The 20,626-nt window shown below is 36.8% G+C and overlaps 1 protein-coding gene across 18 annotated transcripts in view; it reads right to left on the bottom strand.

The window, feature by feature from the left end:
- Positions 1–1,155: 1,155 nt before the first annotated feature.
- The window catches only part of TMEM87A (transmembrane protein 87A), a 44,487-nt gene continuing 25,016 nt past the window's right edge, over positions 1,156–20,626 (bottom strand). For 4 of the 18 annotated variants that reach the window (XM_006093067.3, XM_006093069.3, XM_014459485.2 and 1 more), the window contains 11 exons: positions 20,220–20,319; positions 17,411–17,504; positions 16,603–16,674; positions 14,032–14,140; positions 13,029–13,087; positions 11,788–11,891; positions 7,000–7,073; positions 6,233–6,294; positions 4,999–5,054; positions 3,842–3,872; positions 1,156–2,396 (listed from right to left, as the gene is read on the bottom strand). In XM_006093067.3, the coding sequence (XP_006093129.1) occupies positions 2,355–2,396; positions 3,842–3,872; positions 4,999–5,054; positions 6,233–6,294; positions 7,000–7,073; positions 11,788–11,891; positions 13,029–13,087; positions 14,032–14,140; positions 16,603–16,674; positions 17,411–17,504; positions 20,220–20,319 (803 nt within the window). In that variant the 3' untranslated portion in view covers positions 1,156–2,354. Of the gene's footprint in view, positions 2,397–3,841; positions 3,873–4,998; positions 5,055–6,232; positions 6,295–6,999; positions 7,074–11,787; positions 11,892–13,028; positions 13,088–13,312; positions 13,446–14,031; positions 14,143–15,885; positions 16,064–16,602; positions 16,675–17,410; positions 17,505–20,219; positions 20,320–20,626 lie in introns of those variants that run through there. The other 14 variants (XM_006093070.2, XM_006093068.2, XM_014459484.2 and 11 more) reach the window with 13 other exon arrangements.

The raw sequence follows: 20,626 nt of genomic DNA on the forward strand, positions 1-20,626 counted from the left end.
CAAAAATGTGAAAGAAAAAAAGCGTGAGTCTATGATGAGTTAAAGATGGCTTGGTCATTTTAATTTTACACAATCTCAGTTTCTTCATTGTAAATTAGGAATACTGTCTGATCTTTATCAAATGCTATTTCTGATCATCAAATATTTTCAAGTAGTAAGAAACAAAAAAAATGCTAAACAAACCTTATGTTGTCTGATTTTTACCATAGAAACTGAACTCCTTGAAAATTTATAATTGCCAGCTGCTCTACTGGAAGGAAGCCTAATAATACCTGTAGTTCCAGGACCAAGGGCTAAGACTAAAATAAACAATGCAAACTATAAGGTAACAGGTCAGTGTAATACTATAAATTCCTTCTGAACGCCTTCTTAAAAAGACGACACACTATATACAATCACATAAGAAGCCATAGAAAAAGAATTATCAGGTCCCAGGCTACATCTATAAACTTCTGCTTATCACAATAGTTTTGTGGGGGTTTTTTCCTGGTCTCAAGTCGACATCTAACCAGCCTCAAAAAACATTTGACCAACTATCCTGACTATTACGACTATTATTCACTTGCTAAGTTTTAGTATGGAAGAACAGAAGCATATGACAATTATATCAGCCCTTTGTAATGGGTTAATCTAAGAATATAGTCAATTTCTCATATGGTTCCTTAGAGGTATTGCCTTAGTGATTTAAACACACACACACACACACACAGCCCTAGGAATGTTGGCCTGTGGAATGAAGGGTCCCGGGTTTAATTCTGGTCAAGGGCAAATGCCGGGGTTTCAGATTCGATCCCCAGTAGGGGGCGTGCAGGAGACAGCCAATCAGTGATTCTCTCATCACAGATGTTTCTATCTCTCTCCCCTCTCCCTTCTTCTCTGAAATCAATAAAAATATATTTTAAACACACACACACACACACACACACACACACACACACACCACAAACAGCTGTAGAGAAATGTTACATAAATGTAAACACTTTTACTATAGTATTAATTAGTGAAGATTGTGGTCATGTGGTTATTGGTTTCAACAGATAAGAAGGCGATATAGAATAAAAATCATGGAAGGAAAATTCCCATGAGAGTATGGGAGAAAGAAGGGTTTTAGATAAAGTAAAAAAAAAAAAAAAAAAAAGACACAGAAAACACACATTAATTTTGTTAAAATTTTTTATATTAAAAAACGGCATGAACTTTCTATGTAGAACAAAACTCTTGGAAGGCAAAAGTAGACAAAACCATTAAAACAGAAATAGAGTGCTTCAAATGAATCCCATCACCTTGTGATGTCTCTTATAAACAGTCTCTAAACCAACACCAGATACAAGAACCGTTTACCCTAAAGAATGAGCAGCAGTCCAGGGTTTCCATACTACTTCATGCAGCAAAACTTAAACCAGAAGGACCTGTTTCCTTTGTATTGGCTCCTGCTTCTGAAGAATCAGAGTTTTTAACAGGGTGCTCATTCACAAGCACTTAGATGGCGTGCCTCTCTGCATCTAGTGCAACACCCAGTAAATGAAGGCAAACAAAGCAATGTCTGGAGTCTGCAATGTTGCCTTGAGGCTTACAAAACAGTAGTTAAAAGTTCTGGAGTGTGCACCACATTGCCAGCAATGGGATGTGTCACAATAGCAGATGTCAAAAGAGTTAAGCTAATATTTTTCTCTAAAGTACATCTGAAATAGAAAAATCTTTAATATATACCATTTGTAAACAAAATTGCACTTGATTTTGCTTTTTAAAATTATCTGGATTACACTGTAACAGTTTCTTTCTCTCCCTCGCTCTCTTTTTTTTTTTCCTTTCTTTTAATTATTGGTAGAACCATGGCTCAAGTCATAAGGACTTTTTTCCTCAAAACTACCTCTTCAAGATGTAACCTTGGCTTCCCAGGAAACGGAAAGATAATTAACAATTTCCCCATCACCTATGTAACTCCCTAAATAAATAAAAATCGCAGGCAGTTGCTCCTGGAGATTACATGTTATGGTGGTGATGTCACATTTTTTAAAAGATGTTGAACTTTTTAGTTTGACAGATTAAACAATTTAAACATCATAGAAGGTTCAGGAAGAACACACATAAGTTGCATCAACATCCATGTGAGGGTGTGGGAGGGAATGGGGCATCAATGTTGTAAATAAGAAACTTGCAGAATTTTTTCATCCTATGAACATCATTCATAAGATGTTCTAGTTCTGACACCTCTCGCCAGCTCCAAAGCACAAAGATCAAGGAACAGATCAGGATGTCATTGCCTCCTTCAATCCATGGAGCAGTGCAGATGATTGACAGAAGATGATCTCTTCCCAGATACTAGCATCTTCAACTACACATCTTCCCACTCTTTACTCCATTTTGGATCTTTCAAAGTGTGTGATCATTCGTTCCTAGGGAAAAAAATAAAAAGGTTTGTTCAAAATACATTAATTTTAAATGGCCTACATTCCAAATATCTTCTATATAGATGAGGCACACAGGCATTTCCTGCAAGTACTTGTTTATGTTCATTAAATACTTAGGAGAGATGATTCCTAATCATTTATGAAGATTTTGAAAGATAGACATGTCCAGGCCCCACACAAGATTAACCAAATCAAAATCTCTAGGCCTCTGTATATCAAACAACAAATCAAAAGGAATTGCATGTTTTAGAGTCAAATAAGATGATAAAACAACAATTTACTTAAGATTCAGCTTTAATAAAAATGTGTACCTCCTCTAATTCAGGAATTTAACTGAATTAGAAATAGGGATATAGGCAAAGATTTAGTCACAAGAATTTCTAATGCAACACTCAGAATAAAATACTAGAAAAAATTAAGTGTTCAAAAACACAGAATTGTACAAACTATGGTATATCCTTATAAAGAAATTATACTCACTAAAATTATATTGATAAAAAGTTCTAGAGATCTGTTGCCCAAGAATGCACATATAGTTAACACTTTGCATTTGAGACTCGTTAAGATGGTCATTTTATTTGTTCTTGACCATAATTTTTTGGTGTGCTCAAAAGGCTTCCTAAAACCAAGAGACTCTAACCCAATATTCAGAACATGTCCAGAACTAGTTCCCATTAACTCAGGCAATTATTGTGAAGCCTTTCAGATGAACTGTATGGGAGCATATTAAGATTAAAAATCAACATAAGCCCAGCTGGTGTGGCTCAGTAGTTGAGCATAGACCTATTAACCAGGAAGTCACGGTTCGATTCCCAGTCAGTGCACATGGCCAGGTTGCAGGCTCCATCCCTTGTAGGGAGCATGTAGGAGGCAGCTGATCAATGATTCTCTCTTATCATTGATGTTTCAGTCTCTCTCTCCCTCTCCCTTCCTTTCTGAAATTAATGAAAATATATTTTAAAAAATAAATATCAGAGGTACTAATTATAATCCTTAATATATGAAAGAGATAGTTGCATAGACAATAATGAATAATAGGTAACTTAAAATAATTTATATGTTCCTTTGGTCTATGATATTCCTTTCTCAACCCTTTTATTATTTTTTCCTAAATTAAGTAAGGGTTAAAACTGAATTTCTTAAAGACAAAGGAAGTAGAAAGTGGGACAGTAAAGAAATTATACTTTTTTTAGTTATTTGCTACCCAAATTAAAGACATTCTCAAGTCTGACCATAAAACTTTGGAAAAGGAGGACATATACAGAAAGTAAACCCTCCTGAATATTTGAGTTCTAATGTTAGTATTTCTGTTCTCATCCTTTTCAATGATACTCTTACTGAGTCAAATAAAATCTCCCTGAACAAAGAACTTATGACTCCCTAATAAGTCACTAGACCCATATTTTTTTGCACGTGATTTGATTACTAACCTCGTCTGAATCAAGAAGGGCTGGAAGTGCTCTGCAGAGAGAAAAACACCAAATAGAATAATGTAAAATAAAGCCAAATGTGGTTCAAAAAGGACAATAGAATAATGAATGCAATATAAAGCTTTTTTTTTTGTTAAGTATATAATATTTGTATCTTATTAATGGCTATTGGGGGGGGGAACAAATAAAAAACAAGAATCAAAATTACTAAAATTGTATTAAAAAACAAAAACACATTCTGTATTGTAATAGAACCAATGTTTACTAAAATTATAGCTATACCCAGCCAGCGTGGCTCAGTGGTTGAGCATTGACCTATGAACCAGGAGGTCACAGTTCGATTCCCAGTCAGGGCACACGCCCAGGTTGCAGGCTCAATCCCCAGTGCAGAGTGTACAAGAGGCAGTTGATCAATGATTCTCTTTCATCATTGATTTCTATCTCTCTCTCCCTCTCCCTTCCTCTCTGAAATCAATAAAAATATATTAAAAAATAAATAAACAAATAAATGTTTTTAAAAAATGAAATTATAGCTATGGAAAAGAAGTCAAAAATTCCAAAAATAAATGAACAAACAAAATTGAAACAGATTCATAGATACAGGGACAGACTGATGGTTGCCAGAGGGAGGGAGGTTGAGGAAATGGGTGAAAAAGATGAAGAGATTAAGAAGTACAAATTGGTAGTTATAAAATAGTCACAGTATAAAGTACAGCATAGGGAATATAGTCAATAATATTGTAATAACTATGTACAGCGCCAGGTGGGTACTAGAAATATGGGGAGAAGCACTTTGTGAAGTATATGATTGTCTAACCACTGTGCTGTACACCTGAAACTAGTACAAAATAATACTGAATGTAAACGATAATCTTTACAAAAAAGTAAAAAAATAAAAAAATATTCCAAAAGAATTATCCCACTAATTTTGGAAACATCTATATCGAAATCTTTCTAAACAAAAATGTCATCTGACCAAATAATCTCAATTACTTTTGTTTGTACGTATATCATTCCTAATCTTTATTCTTAAACATCTTTTTAATGTTTTTAATTATTCTTTTGAAAAGTTAACTACAAACATTCTCATTAGTGTACTCTGGCCCTCAATACTACCTGTGAAATAGGATTCTTTTAGTAATGATTCAAACACTTACACATCTGTCACAGAAGAAGGGACGTTTTCTTCTACCCACTTCAAATCATCTTCCTGCTGGGAACATACAAGAACCAGTTGTTAGCATAAAATAATACATCTTAGGCAAGAATCTAAAGGTCTCAAAATCTTTAAATTTAATCTTTTGTTACTCTGAAGTAGTATATTGACATAACAAATGGGATTCCTAACAGTAAAGTCAAATAACTTAAAACCTACATCACCAAAATGTAAAATGATGTTCTATAGCCTTAAATGATTTCTGCTCAAGGGTCTAATACCTAGCTTTCATTTCATGTAAGCTTTGCTTCTTAAAAATGAGATAAAGTCCTTAATGTAGAGTAAATGCAGTTCTAAAAAATGAAAATCTGCCCTATCCACTCAGTGGATAGAGTGTCAGCCAGCAGACTGAAGGGTCCCGGGTTCAATTCTGGCCAAGGGCACATACCTCCATTGCATGCTCAATCCCCAGCCCTGGTTGTGTGGGAGGCAACCAATCACTATGTCTCTCTCTCATCAATGTTTCTGTCTGTCTCTCCCCCTCCCTTCCACTCTCCCTAAAAATCAATGGGAAAATATCCTTGGGTGAGGATTAACAAAACACACACACACACACACACACACACACACACACACACACACAATGCTGACTAAAAACTCTAAAGTTTACTACAGTAAAAACTTTAGGTTATTAATGAGGCTATGACTTCACTGACAAAAACCATGAAACAAAACCAAGGGACTGGTCTGGTACCTTTTCAGGTCATAAGCAAACCAACTAGTTCAAGATTCTCTCCTAGATAGAATCACTTGCTGTCTCTGTTTTTAACAATGTAAATGTTGCCCTGAATGGTGTGGCTCAGAGGTCAGAGCATCAGCCCACACAATGAAAAGTCACCAGTTCAATTCCCGGTCAAGGGCATGTACCTGGGTTGCGGGTACGCCCCCCAGCGTGTGTGGGAGGCAACCAGTTTGTGTGTCTCTCTCACATTGATGCTTATGTTTCTCTTTCTCTCTCTCCCCCTCTCCCTCCCTTCCTCTCTCTCTAAAAAGCAATAAAAAAATATCCTCAGATGAGGATTAAAAAAAATAAATAAATGTAATAGACATTAAAAAATTTATAAAGCAAGCTTAAGTACAGCCCAGGTGAAGAAAGTCATTAAGGCCTGCACATACTGCTGAGCCCACCACAGGCTGGAGGGCAGGGCAGAGGAAAGAAAAGAAGTCACACTTACTGCTTTGTTTACTTTACTATTTCCATTTGGTTCTTGTTTGGTACTTCTCATTTTCATCCCTTCTGTAGAAGGAAAAAAAAGGAGATTGGCTAATAATGTCAATATCTAGCAATGATCACAAAAATGGATTCAGAGCTTTATTTTAAGCTTACTGACATTGAATTATACAACAGATGCTTCTCTATCTTTACATTTATGCTGGGAAATTCAAAGCCAAATTTTCAGCTCATCTCTGGTAAGTTAACTGAACACTTAATAACCAATTATTTACAGAATTTACCATAGCTTCATCTTAAGATTCATGCCCTTATTTTTGCTTCTTCCTAACTTCACCCACACACAGCTGTAAAATAATAAACAATGTAATTACATCAAAGTATCTTGATTTTGATACTCAAAATGTAAGCATGTTTGAACTGTGTGGGTTCACTTATATGTGAAATTTTTTCAATAAACACAGTAAATGTATTTTTTCCCTATGATTTTAATAATACTGTCTTTTCTCTAGCTTACTTTATTATAAGACTATAGCATTTAATACATATAACATATAAAATATGTGTTAAATGACTTTATGTTATCAGTAAGGCTTCCTTCCAGTCAACAGTAGTAAAGTTTTTGGGGAGTCAAAAGTTATACATGAATTTTCAATTGCATGGGGAATCAGCACCTCTAACCCCCATGTTGTTCAAAGTCAACTTTACTCTATTTCTAAAAACCAGAAAAGAATATTTAAAGCACAAATAAAAAGCAAATTTTATCACTACCAAAGCTTTCTTTCAGCATGGGTTCCTTTTGTTCATCCTCTTCCTCTTCCTCAGACAAAGGTGAAAAGGCAAACCTGAGAGAACAAAGGTAGAACATAAGGGAAAAAATCAGAAAACTACAACAGTTGCTCCACTATCTGGATATACAGGACTGATTATTGAAGCTCCCAATTACAGTCATTCATAAAATCCGTTAACTGAATAATAAAATAATTCTTCCCCTTCAGAAAGCTCTCAATTGCCTGTATTAGCAAGGGAGAAGCAGGATAGTACCATATTTACACTGAGTGGCCAGATTATTATGACCGGCCAGATTATTCTGACCACCCCATCAGTACAATGAAGTGAATTAGTTATGTAAATAATAATAATAATAAAACCTTGAGAGTATTTGCTTAGGAAGTTTTCAATATTCAGTATTTTTGGAAGTGAAAAGGAAGTACTGATGGGGTGGTCATAATAATCTGGCCACTCAGTGTATAAATGCAGGCTCAGCTACATGCTACCCATAACTTTAATCAAGTTATTCTTTATTCTCTCTGTGCACCTCCCGTTTTCCCATCTGTAAATGGGGATAACAGAACATTACTCAGTTATTCTTTGAAAAGTAAATAAGTCACTTTAAAAAGTACTTAAAGTAATATCTGACACACAGTAAGCATCTCAAAAATGTTCATTTACAAGCATATGTATCATCCAGAGGTAAGTAAATTCTCGTGTAATTTAAAATCTCAGCCTTCAATGAGGTAGTTGAGATGGAAGTTCTGATCTTGTGTGTTTCAGGTAATTTAAAATCTGTTTCCAAGTGTGGAAGTGGGAAGATGAAGGCCTAATCAGATACATCTCAGATATCTTTCCTACAGTTTCCAAGAGACTCAGCAGACAGGTCATTCCTAGAATGCTTTATCTTTGAACTTGCTCTGTTGCCTGTTACTTTCATTTACCTTGTCTTTAAATCTCCCTTCTGTGATTAAAAGAGAAATCTCTATAAACTAGGAATAATAGGGAACACCTGTAACATGTTAAAGGTTAACTAACAAAATTTCACAGTAGATATCAAAGTTAATGATGACCTGGAAGCACTTATTTTAAAGTGATAAGATGAGGAGTCCCACTCTCACTGCCTCAATTCAATAGCCTAGCCAACACAAAAATCAGAAATGAAGCAAGATTATTTGGAAAGAAATAACATTATCATTAGTTTAGCTAATAACCAATCTACCGAGAAAACCTAAAAATTATCAGCACTAACAAGGTAATGTAGGAGGGTGGATGGATATGATAAACATACAAAAGCCCAAAGCCTCCGACATATTCGGGAAAGTCATATGTATTATTTTTAAAGTATGTATCCTAGAGTCATAAAAACTTTCAAAACATTTAAATAAAATTATAAAACGTAACTGAAGCATTGAAAGAACTAAAAAAAATGGACATATACCATAATCAAAGATGGATTAAAAAGATTTCCCTAATTAATCCATTAATTCAATTAAATTCCAATAAAAATCCAATAAGGTTTTCCTAGAATTAAACAATCAAGGTAAATTTTTATTGAGGAGCAAAAGATCCAATAGCAAAGGACATTTAAAAAAAGGAGAGATTGAGGAGCATGGTTTACCAGGGGTGGGCAAACTTTTTGACTCGAGGGCCACAATGGGTTCTTAAACTGGACCGGAGGGCCGGAACAAAAGCATGGATGGAGTGTTTGTGTGAACTAATATAAATTCAAAGTAAACATCTTTACATAAAAGGGTACGGTCTTTTTTTTTTTTTTTAGGTTTATTCATTTCAAACGGGCGGATCTGGCCCGCGGGCCGTAGTTTGCCCACGGCTGGTTTAGGCCCTCCAGATACTACTTAAGTGTGCTACTGATGCAGAATCAGAGCAATTGAAGAGAATAGAAAACCTATAATCAAATAATTCTTGATAAATGGAATCTCAATTATGAAATTTTTAAGAAATTATAAAATAACTATGACTTCACCTCAAGCTAGGAAAGGATGTCTTAAGACACAAAATATACAATCCCTGAGGGGAAAAACTGACAAATTTGACTCCCTAGTTTCAAGTTTTTCTATAACCAAGAACACCATTAAAAAGTTTAAAGTTAACCAATAAACTCTGGGTACAGTTAATAGTTATAAGTGTGATGGAGAAAAATTTAGGCAAAGAAATACTGAACTGTTTAAGAATTGATGTAAAACGGTATTTAAAACATCATTGTACCTTATTCCTATTTTTAATGACCCCTATGCGTAAGAGGTAACAAAGCAGGCCTTTAGAGAGCCTACTTACCTGGATGCCCCATGGCTGGTGTCTGGGAACCTGGCACTGGACCTGTTTCCTAACTAGGTAAGGGTGGATCACTGTGCCTAGATTACCTCTATAATTCAACCTATAATAAGCTTTGCTTACCTTCTGGGAACCTGGAATTTTGGTACATATTAAGCAGAGGGTGCTTATGTGTCAAGTCCCAATAAAAACCTGAGTGCTGAGTCTCTAATGGGCTTCCCTGAACAGAAACACTGCTACTGCACTTTTTGTTGCTGAGCAAAAGAGCACGCTTGATGTACTTCCTCAGAGAAAGGAAAGAAAATACGGATTTTTCTAGACTCCACCTGTGTCTTTTTCCCTTACTGATCACATCATTTTGCTGTAAAAAAAAAACCCTCTGTTCTAAATACAAGAAAATACTGAGTCCCTTAAGTCCTTCTAAACATACGGGTGGTCACCCCAAATGGAAATAGTCCAAATGCCCATCAATACAGAAATGAGTTAATTAACTGTACTACATCTGTACCATGTAAAATTATGCCATCCATGAAAATAATTAAGTTTAATTTAAAGCAATTGTCTTGGAAAGGCATTTCCACTACTGAGTAAAAGAAGAGCCCATATTTAAATGAGTAAAATGTGGAAGGACACATCACATTAGGCTGGTAACATTGGAGGTAGAGGGAGTAGGCACAATATTTTTAAAAAGATAAGACAGAAAGGAAGAGGAGAGGTAAAGCAAAAAATCTTTTAATGACTAAAGGGACTAATTTTATACAGGGGTGGGGAAAAGTAGGTTTACAGTTATAATATCTATCCTGTATAATAAAAGGCTAATAAGCAAACTGACTGAATGGTGGAATGACTGGTCACTATGATGCGCACTTACCAGCAGGGGGCAGACGCTCAATGCAGGAGCTATTCCCTGGTGGTCAATGCGCTCCCCCACTCAGCCAGAAGCCCTGAGCCAGGCTCACACCTGACTCCGTGGGGAGCGAGCCTAAGCCAGCAGGCAGACATCCCCCAAGGGGTCCCAAACTGCGAGAGAGTGCAGGCCGGGCTGAGGGAATCTTCCCCCCCTCCCCTCCCAGTGCACGAATGTCGTGCACCGGGCCTCTATTATATATATAAAAGCCCAGTGACCAGAACAGCAGAACAACCAGAACGGCCCGTGGCTATGATGTGCACTGTAACAGTCAACCAGCCTGATCCAGGCCCCGATCGGCCCCCAACACATGGGGGTGGGGCCAGCTGGCCAATCACCCACAGCCCCTCCATCCCGCCAGCCCGGCCCGACCCCACCCGTGCATGAATTCGTGCACCGGGTCTCTAGTTAATAAATAATAATACAAGAATAAACTGTGCCTTGGCCAGTATGACTCAGTTGGAGTGATGTCCCATGCACCGAAAGGTCATGGGTTCAATTCCTAGTCAGGGCATATCTCTAGGTCATGAGTTTGACCCCAGGTCAGGGTTTGTACAGGAGGCAACCAATCGATGTTTCTCACATCAATGTTTCTCTCTCTCTCTCTCTCTCTCTCTCTCTCCCAAATCAATAAAAAAATAAATAAAAAGTAAACTTTTTTTTTTTTACAACTATTAACCTACTTTTGCCCACCCCATCCATAGATATAGCTAGCATGTGAACAGAGGAATAGATCAATGTAAAGGATGGTCACCAGGATGTCTAGGCTCTTTCTGAACAGTATTTTCTTTCACACCATTCTTTTTCAACTTTTTTCAAGAAACACAAATATTAAGAGTACAGTGTGAAAAGACAAGACTATTTTCCTGGGATAAAAGAATGTCATTTGTTTTCTTTCTGTATATTTTACTGGTATGTCTAATTACAAAATTAGCCGGTTAGTTATAGCATCTCAATCCTTTTCCTTCTTTGTTGGTACAGTTGTGTAATCTACACTTTTAACTGTCTACACACACAAAAGGGGGGAAAAAAGGGAAATAAAGGCATAGAGTCACAAAATTAAGACAGCCAATTCCTAAATAATTGAGATTTGCCTATAGATGGACAAAGCAAATTCACACATGGATTTTTAATTACAGTCATTCACGTAAGTTTTCATTTACCCTCTCTATTGTTACAAAGTGGGCTAGGCTACTGACTATAGGAACTGTTCTTTCCTTCTGAACATTAGACAGGTACAACTCTCATTACCAGTGTCAAATCTATCTACCTTCCTTATTTTCCCATTCAAATACATCTATTATCAGTTGTCAGAAATGAAAGGGACCTCAGATCAATTGGTTCAATTCCCCCACATTATACAAAGAGGAAATTAAAGCTCAGATTGGTGAAAAGAGGCAGCAAGCCAAAAATCACAATGCAAATTAATAGAAGAGCTGAGACAGGAACTTAATTCTCCTGATTCCAGACCCAGTGAGTGCTCCTCCTTCCATTCTATGACATGACACTGACACCCACTGCACCACCCTTATTTGATAACACCGTCATTCAATGGTTAGCAGCGTAAATAAGAAGTGTCCAAGAACCTCTGGTTGTTTGCAGATGGTCGCCAGAGAACCATAATGACAAAGAGGATCATGGAGAACAGCAACCGCCAGATGGCATCGTCCACCCACAGCTCCCGCCAATCCTACCGAAGAGGAAAAAGTATAACACGTATTACATTATCTTATCCCTTTGTTCAGAAGCCCTATGGCATAGAACAAGGATCACTTATTTATTAATTCAACTTACATTTACTAAGAGCCTGCTATGTGCTAGGCACTGTGCTAAGTGAGTGGAATACAAAAGTGAAGAAACAGTTTCTTCCCTTGTAGTATTTACTATTGTTAGAAAAAAGGCACCAACTAGCTAGCTAAGTTTGCAGGCTCAATCCCCAGTCAGGGCACATACAAGAATCAACCAAAAAATGCATAAATAAATAAGTGGAACAACAAATTGATGTTCCCCTCTCTCTAAAATCAATCAGTACATTTCTTTTAAAAAGGCACCAACCAGCCCTGCTGGTATGGCTCGGCAGTTGGGTGTTGACCCAGGAACCAGGAGGTCACCGGTTCGATTCCTGGTCAAGGCACACGCCGGGGTTGCAGACTTGAACCCCGGTGGGGGGCATGCAGGTGGCAGCCAATCGATGATGTTTCTCATCGATGTTTCTATCTATCCACTTCCCTTACTCTCTCTAAAAATCAATAAAAACATATTTTAAAAAATATAAAGAATAAAAAGGCACCAACTGTAGAGCACTTGTGGGTGCTTCATTAGAGCTCTGAGAATCTTTGGGGAAGGGTTTCTATTAGATTGCTACTTTTTATAATTTTCATATTAATTAATTTATTTTTACCAAAATGGAGCCTTTGCACTGCCAAAGAAATTGGCCACAATCTTTGTGCTCAGATCTTAGGAGCATGACTTCTACTCAGATTAGCATTCTTCATATACACTTAATGTTTAGGATTCTGAATTTCTTGAGAATTTTTAGTTAAGATAAGATTGAGTTATGACAGACTGTGGTTTATCACTTATAAAAATTTTTCCCACCATTGGGATAATTAGATCCCCCGCCCCTAAAACAAAACAAAACAAAAAATCCTACCATACCAAAAGCCATAGTAATATAGAATACTTAGGAGAAGAGAAGCATTCTAACACTCAGGGTAGAGTCCTAGCCCTAATTTCTTGTAGGGTGTGAACCTTACTATTGTCATCAACATGGCTATCTGCATATAAAACAGTACACTATTCATAAATGCATGTATTTATAACTCACCGATTGACAAGTCACTATCCTGAACTTCATGGTTGTCCAGATGATAAACACAATAGATGCTAACAGGAAATGAAAAATCTAGTCAGAATATGAATACTGGTTTACATCCCCAATTACATTCTCTGGGTAAGTGAAATCCCACACATTCCTAACACCCAAAATATCACAATCATTTTTTATCAAGTGATTTTAACAAATTTATTCAATGCAAATTTCCTTCACAACTACTATAAGCAAGGCCCACACTCTTGTCAACCCTTTCTGTACTTAAAGACTAATTTTACCATCTGGTTACTTCAGTAATCCTCATAAATTGGAAAAGAAGGTATTGAAAACATGGCATTTCCCAGCATTACCAACAATATAGTTTTTTTTCCTTCCTTCATCCTTAGTATAATAATGCTAGCTTTTCTTTGGCTGGTCAGGAGGGGAAAAAAGGTTGATAAAATTACTGCAAGACAGAGTTGTTGGTTCCAATCATAGGCCAGACCTCCCATTCCTGGTACAAGGGGCAAAAGGCAGGCAAATTAAATTAACCTACTTTGGCTATGGTCTACCTAATGTCTGTATTTTATGGATGCTTATGACATATGTAAAAGCCAAATAATAGCAATAAACCCCATAGGTATTTAATAAAGCCAAATAAGCCAGTATTAATGTTTTCTAAAGGGAATCTAGATGCTATATGGCACTCAAGCTAACTTGCCTCAAGAAAAAAAAAATGCTTCCGAAAAAGAACGGAGACAGGAGAGAGATATACAAAAACTGAAATTATATATAATTGATTTTTAGCTATTATACTTAAAATAAGTGGTTCGAAATCTTTTTTGAACCACAGATCCCACTGAGAACTTGACAAAAGCTAAAAGACAAAGATCCTTCCCCCAAGTGAAATGTACAAAACCTTCTAGATAATTTTAGAGAGCCCACCTATGGCCTCTCAGGTTCAGAATATCTGATTTAAAAGGATGGCATTTAAACAGCAAGAAGAAGCCCCACTTACCTGCCACTGCCATGATGAGGGTGTTGGTGAAATGTCGGTACAGCGAGAGTTTTACAATGTTCCTCCGAAGTTTTAATAGCTTCATTGTTTGAGTCAGGCTAATAAATATGTGTTTGCAGGTCAAGGAAATCAACATTCAAATAAAACAATAAGCTAGTAAATTAATCCTCAAGTTTCTTTGAGAATCTGGGGTCATATTGATAGAGCTTTGGATATCCCAGAGGCCTTACAGCTCTCTTATTCTCAATGTCACAAACACCCCAAGCCTCACCATGATGACTAAGAAAGTCTTCATTTTTAATGAGATACTGAAGAGAATACAGAATCAGGATAAAATAAAAATGCAAAAAATAAAAAATATAAAAAAGGAGAAAGACCGGAATAAGCTTTTTAGAGAAACAAAGATGAAAAAGAAAGACAAATGGAAGAGAAAATGAATGAAAAGGAGTATCAGACAAGTAACAGACAAATGAAATGAAAATTAGTAAAATCTCTCTTCCTTTAAGGTAGGTAGCTCTGTTTTCTACGTCTTAGCGAATCCAGTCTAGGGTCATGAATACACTCATGCCAATAACCTCTCAGAGTTCTACAGTCAGTCCCCTGTGCCATCAGCTGCCTGTTCAATTCTGAATTAATAGGACCATACAATTATAATCGGCTGAAAATCCCAGGCAAAAAGGCTCTAAAATCAGCAACTTTCTATTTTCAGATTATTATTCCCAAGTAGAAGTTGCCACAGAAAGACAGGAGGGGAAGTGATGACTACCAAAGACAATATCTGCTCTCATGTCCAACTTTGAGAATCAGCAAATATTAAAATATTTGAGTTGGATCTTAGTCTGCCCTGTGACAGAGACTTAGCTGCTCCCTATCCATTGGGTTACGTTATTGTATGGTCCAGTCCCTCTCTCCACTCTTCCCAATATTCATAGAGGCTTACAAAAGCACACCTGAAAGATACTGACCTAGAAAACATTTGGCTATTTAAACCCAAGACACTCAATTTCAAACATTTTTGATATATGACAATCCACTCAAATTCACAAAATTACAATTTGGTTTACATTCAGTTTTTTACAACAGTCACAGTCTAGCAAGACAATAATATTGCACAATTACACATAGGACTGAATATACTGTAACCAAAACAAATTTTTAAAACCCCCCAAAAGATTAAAGTCCAAAAACTTGAACCCTTCCTTTAACAGGTCAAGTCCCTAATAAACAAATGTCTAATTTTAAGCAGCAGGAGAAAAAGATTATTCAAATGTAAATATGTTTGTTATCTACTGGTTAACTTTGCCTGTAAATGAATCAACATTTATTTTACAGTGGAAGTCTTCAGACAATGCCAAGCCAACTTTTGAATAAAGGTACAAAACACTTACCCTATAAGGGTTATAATCTGCTAAACCTACATAGAATTTTAAGAGAGTCAAACCATCTTATGTAGTTCCTTAAATCACATTTTAAGAATTAAAATCTTTTCATCATTTCAAAGCATTTAATAATTCCTAGAGGCTGAAAGAAAGAGCAGGAGCAGAGTAGGCAGTGATTGTAACACTGATTGGAGTGCACAAGTAAGTCCAAAATCAAGGTAAAAATGCTCATTTAAAAATAAAAACAAAAACCAGAGCTTTATGTTCCGCCCACAGTTACCAGCACTTTTCAAAATTAAAAACACACACAAAACTGCTTACCTGAGTTCTCAGGTTTTTAAACAGCAATATCCTAATCCCCAGATTAAGAAGTAATCAACAAAACCGGTAAAAACCCTTTGCAGAAAGATCAATGGAAACCCATATTCAAGGGGAGAAAAGGGACCACCATCATACAAGCCAATGAGAAGGATATCCACCAGCACAGGGCAGTGTCTAGGAAAGCCAAGGGGATAAAGGCCAAGGAAGCAAGATCAGTCTGGGCCTGCAGACAAAGAAAGAGAGGTGGTAAAAAGAGAGTCTAGAGATGCAGAGAAGAGACCAGCACACAATTCGGCATTTATATAATCACATGGAATGGTTTTGCATCTGAGCTGAAAGAAAAGAAATAGAAATAACATTTGGCACCCACATCATTGTGCCCCTCTGACAAACCATCATGCAGAATATAAAAGTGTATTTCATGAAAACTGTCAAATACAATCTCAATACAATAAAACATGCTGCTAACCTCCAACGAGCTCCTAGCATGCTAAAATCCACTTTAAATGACCACACCAAAAACATTATAGTGATGTAAGTCTCCATCCATCTTATCATTTCCTATCATTTTTATTTTGGCTACAAGTTTTAAAAGGCCCTTCTCATATTTAAAAGTATTGCATCATTAACATACTAAGAATTATTGATTTCCTGAATTGTAATTTTACAAAAAAGAGCTCACCTCAAAATAAGATATTAATACAAGTATTTGTCCTCCAAACTATGCTGCTTGTTATCTCGCACGCCACACACACACACACATATATATGTATATGTATATATATGTATATATATACATATATATATATATATAACATGCTATTTATATAACCCTAATTACCCAATTACCAGGGTATTATTAAAAGGATATCCATAAAATAATACAGGCATCAATTGTTGACAGGGCCAGGTTAATTATCAAAGCCAAGATATAAGCAAAATACTACAGCAGCAGAAGAAAGAAAACGCAATTGACAGAGGGTTAAAGTTGCTAAAAGTCTAAGAAAATTACATACAGAGGACAGTGTGATTTGAACATCTAATTTGCATTCAAAAGTGTTTTATTTAAAAGCAATTTATAGCAAAACTAACTGAGCCCAATTTACTTGAGGGAAATGTGGGGTTTATAGAGCGATTTTTAAATAAGAAAGTAAAGCAATGACCTAGGGAGGCCCACTTCCTCACATTAATCCAGCTCTAACATAAATTTCCTTATCACTTATCTCTCTCAATGCTTTGGTTTCCTCCCCTAAAAGGGCATAATTATGTAATTCTCAAGAATTATGTGAAACGTAGTGACATGTTAAGAAAACCTTTGAAATTCAAGTGCTGGCTGAGCAAAAAGCACTGTCACTTTAAAACAAAAATTAGATTACCAGCAAGTGCATGATTACAAGGTTTGCCACTTATACAAGAATGGAACCACTGTCGGGAAGAACTAAACAAGTAGTAATTTGGGGATGGGTGGGAAAGCATTCATTCTGGTCACACACTGAATTTAAAGCTCTAATATAGATTAAAAAGAAAAAGTGAATTACATATACATTTTAAAAATCAGAGCCCAAAGGTGACTTAGAGAAAGTAGTATAGAAGCCCACAGATATTCCCAATTCACCTTCTCAAAACAAAAACAGTCATGTCTGAACTGACCACAAAAACTTAGATTAAGCAGTACTGACCCCAGTAACTCTGAGGACCCCTTCCATGCCAGAGAACAAGAGATAAAGGGCTCCTGCTACAACAACTTTGTGAAGAGTGACTCCAAGGCGAGGCCTAAAGAGAAAGCAAAGAGATAAAGTTGAGTACAAATGTGACAAACCCTGAGACAAACTCATGTTGATTAATATAGACAACAACTTAGTTGAGATAAGCCAGACATACTCTGTAAAGTCACATTAGAGAGAAAAACTCAGAACTTATGCTCTTAAAACAAGATACTGAATAATAAATTTTAGATCAGACCCCCTTAATTCTACATTTAAAAATTTTTTTCTTACTGATTTTTAGAGAGGAAGGGAGAGGGAGAGAGTAAATCATCAATTATTCTCTTCCCCCCTCCCCCGCATCAAGCCCAAAACCCAGTCATGTCCCTGACCAGGAACTGAATCAGCAACCCTTTGGTGCATGGGATGATGCCAAAGAGCCACATCAGCCAGGGCACTGCAGCATTTTTAAAAATATATATTTTATTATAGAGAATTCTGAAACATATTCAACAGTATAATAAACCCCTATATATCCATTATCCAGTCCTAATATCCTCCAACCTACAGCCAATCCTGCTCCATGCACTACCCATCCACTTCCCATCCTCTCATATTATCTTGAAACAAATTCTAGACATCCTATCTTTTATTTGTCTACGTTTCAGTATGTTTTTAACCAGATAATTTTTTAAAGAAAAGAAATCATAACATTTTGTAACCGGTAACCTAAACAACTTCTTAATATAATCAAATACCCTATTGAAGCTCATTAGATAAATAGTACATTATAGAGTTCAAAATCCAACAAAATCCAAAAAATCTTTTAAGCAGCTTCTGCTTGAAGGAGCATCCTTGATATTCAAAATGCTACTGAATCAGAATCTGTATTTTAACAAGATCCCTGGGTTATTGACTAGTGTATCACACACTAGCAAAGCTCTATATGGGCTGTGATTTTTCTCCACACTAATGTATCTTAAAAACCTAGGACACGTCTTGGCATATAGGAGGCATTGAAATATCCTATCTAATAATAGACAAACATGGTAATTGACCATACCTTCACTGCGCCTCCCATTGGCTAATCAGCGCAATATGCAAATTAACCAACAAAGATGACGGCTAATTTGCATATGTAGGCGCCAAACGACAGAGCTAAGCCCGCCGGCCCCGGGCAGGAGCAGCAAGCGAAGGCCGGCGTGGCGAGCGAAGAGGGAAGCCCGCCACGCCGACCCCGCCCCCAGGGCCCGAGCGGCGAGCAAAGAGCGAAGAGCGAAAGCCTGGGTTCTGGGCACCGGAGGAAAACTGGTGCCAGCAGCCAGGGGAAGGGGCCCCCAAGGGCACAGGCCGGGCTGAGGGACCCACCCGAGTGCACAAATTTTTGTGCACCGGGCCTCTAGTTTGTTAAATAAATTTAAAAATGTGACTCCCCCATTCCTCTAGTCTTTTATATGAATGAGTTTTAAAAGTGAAAATCTCCCATTTCTTTAGCCCACTTTAAACAAAACTCCTTGAGATAACTGTCTATACCTGGCTAACTCCAACTCCTGTTCTATTCTCGCTTGAACTTACTCCGACCAAGCTCATGCTAAGTCCTACCACTTGACCAAAACTATTCTTGCATGTAGTTAAATCCAATGGTCAAGTCTCAATCCTCTCTGACAAAATTATTCACTCTTTCCTTGAAAGTCTTCAGGCTTGCCTCCCACAGCTTTGGTCATCCTCCTCAATTTCCTCTAATTCTACTTTGTCTCACTGACTTCTAAATAACAGAAAATGTTCAAGGACTCAATCCTTTAACCTCTCCTCTAAATACACTTATACCCTTGGTGATCACATCCCATCTCATGGCTAAATAACATCTACATCCTGATGACTTGCAAATTCATATCTCTCCCCCTTATTTCCCTCATTTGTATATCTAACTAAACTCTAAACTCCTAATCTTGCACCCACTCTAAACTTAACCCACCTAAGATCTTCCTGAACTCAGTAAATGTCAATTGCATCCTTCCATTTGTTCACACCAAAATAGTTGGCATCATCCTTGATTGCTCTCTCTTTCACATCACACATTTGATCTGTCAGCAAAGTCCACTGGCTCTACCTTCAAAATATATACAGAATCTGACCACATTTTAGCATCTTTTCCTCTGGAGATACATAAAGTTCCTTCACCAACTTGAGATCTTTGCCTAAATGTCAGTAAGTGAAGCCGTCCTTGACCACCCTATTTAACACTTACAAGCCCCACCTCCTGTCCTCTATACCTTCTGCCTGCTTTATCTGCTCCCTAGCACTTATCACTGACATATTACATATTTACTCACTGATTTTATCCGTTTTCCCCCAATGTAAGCTCCAAGTCTTCTGTTTATTTGCTGTATCCCCAGGGCCTAGAACAATGCTAAGGCACTTAATAAACACATTTTTTTTCAACAATTTTTTTCCAGATTGTTACAGCAAGAATGCTCTTCCCATAAAAAATCTGATTTGCGAAATATTTTGGAAGAGTAAAGTCACTATAAGTTTACTTTAAAAGTTTGGTGTTTCAATGTCATTTGCTACAATTGCAGGCTTTCCTACTTCTTGAACTCTCAGCTGTGAGATGAAACTAACATTTTTCCAACTTTTACAAATCTACAAAATTTCAGATACCTTTTCTTATTTCAGAACTATTTTTTATCAACTGTTACAGGACTACTATACTGGGAAGCTGCAATACTGTTTCAATTTAATCAGTGTTTCATTTCACTTTTCCATACAGGAAGTGAATACTTACTTGACTATGCCATATCCCAGACTGACTATAATGACCAGGATTCGAGCCAGTGAACGTTTAACTGCTGAAAGCAGCTCTGCAAGGATCAAGGCACCTTGGACTATGAGAAAGAAGTGGGAAAAAGTGCTGTAAATCTAGGTTTGAGAAAAGGTGCAATTCTAGAACAGAATATAGATCTCTAACACTCTTCAGAATAAGCACTGATATTAGTTCTACTAAAAAAAATACTTCTTCAATTTTTACAAATATATAAACTGACATCATCTTATTCGTGTGAATAGCAATCTGGCTGTGTTCAATTTACCTTCCCTCCTTACCACTCACTTCACTAAAACCTCAGCAGAATATTTTACCCTACTTGGACAGTTCATAACAACTAGGAAATAGTCTCCCCATTTTTAAAAAGT

The sequence above is a fragment of the Myotis lucifugus genome, unplaced genomic scaffold (genome assembly GCF_000147115.1).
Source record: "Myotis lucifugus unplaced genomic scaffold, Myoluc2.0 scaffold_109, whole genome shotgun sequence".
In the NCBI taxonomy this organism is placed as follows: Eukaryota; Metazoa; Chordata; class Mammalia; order Chiroptera; family Vespertilionidae; genus Myotis; species Myotis lucifugus.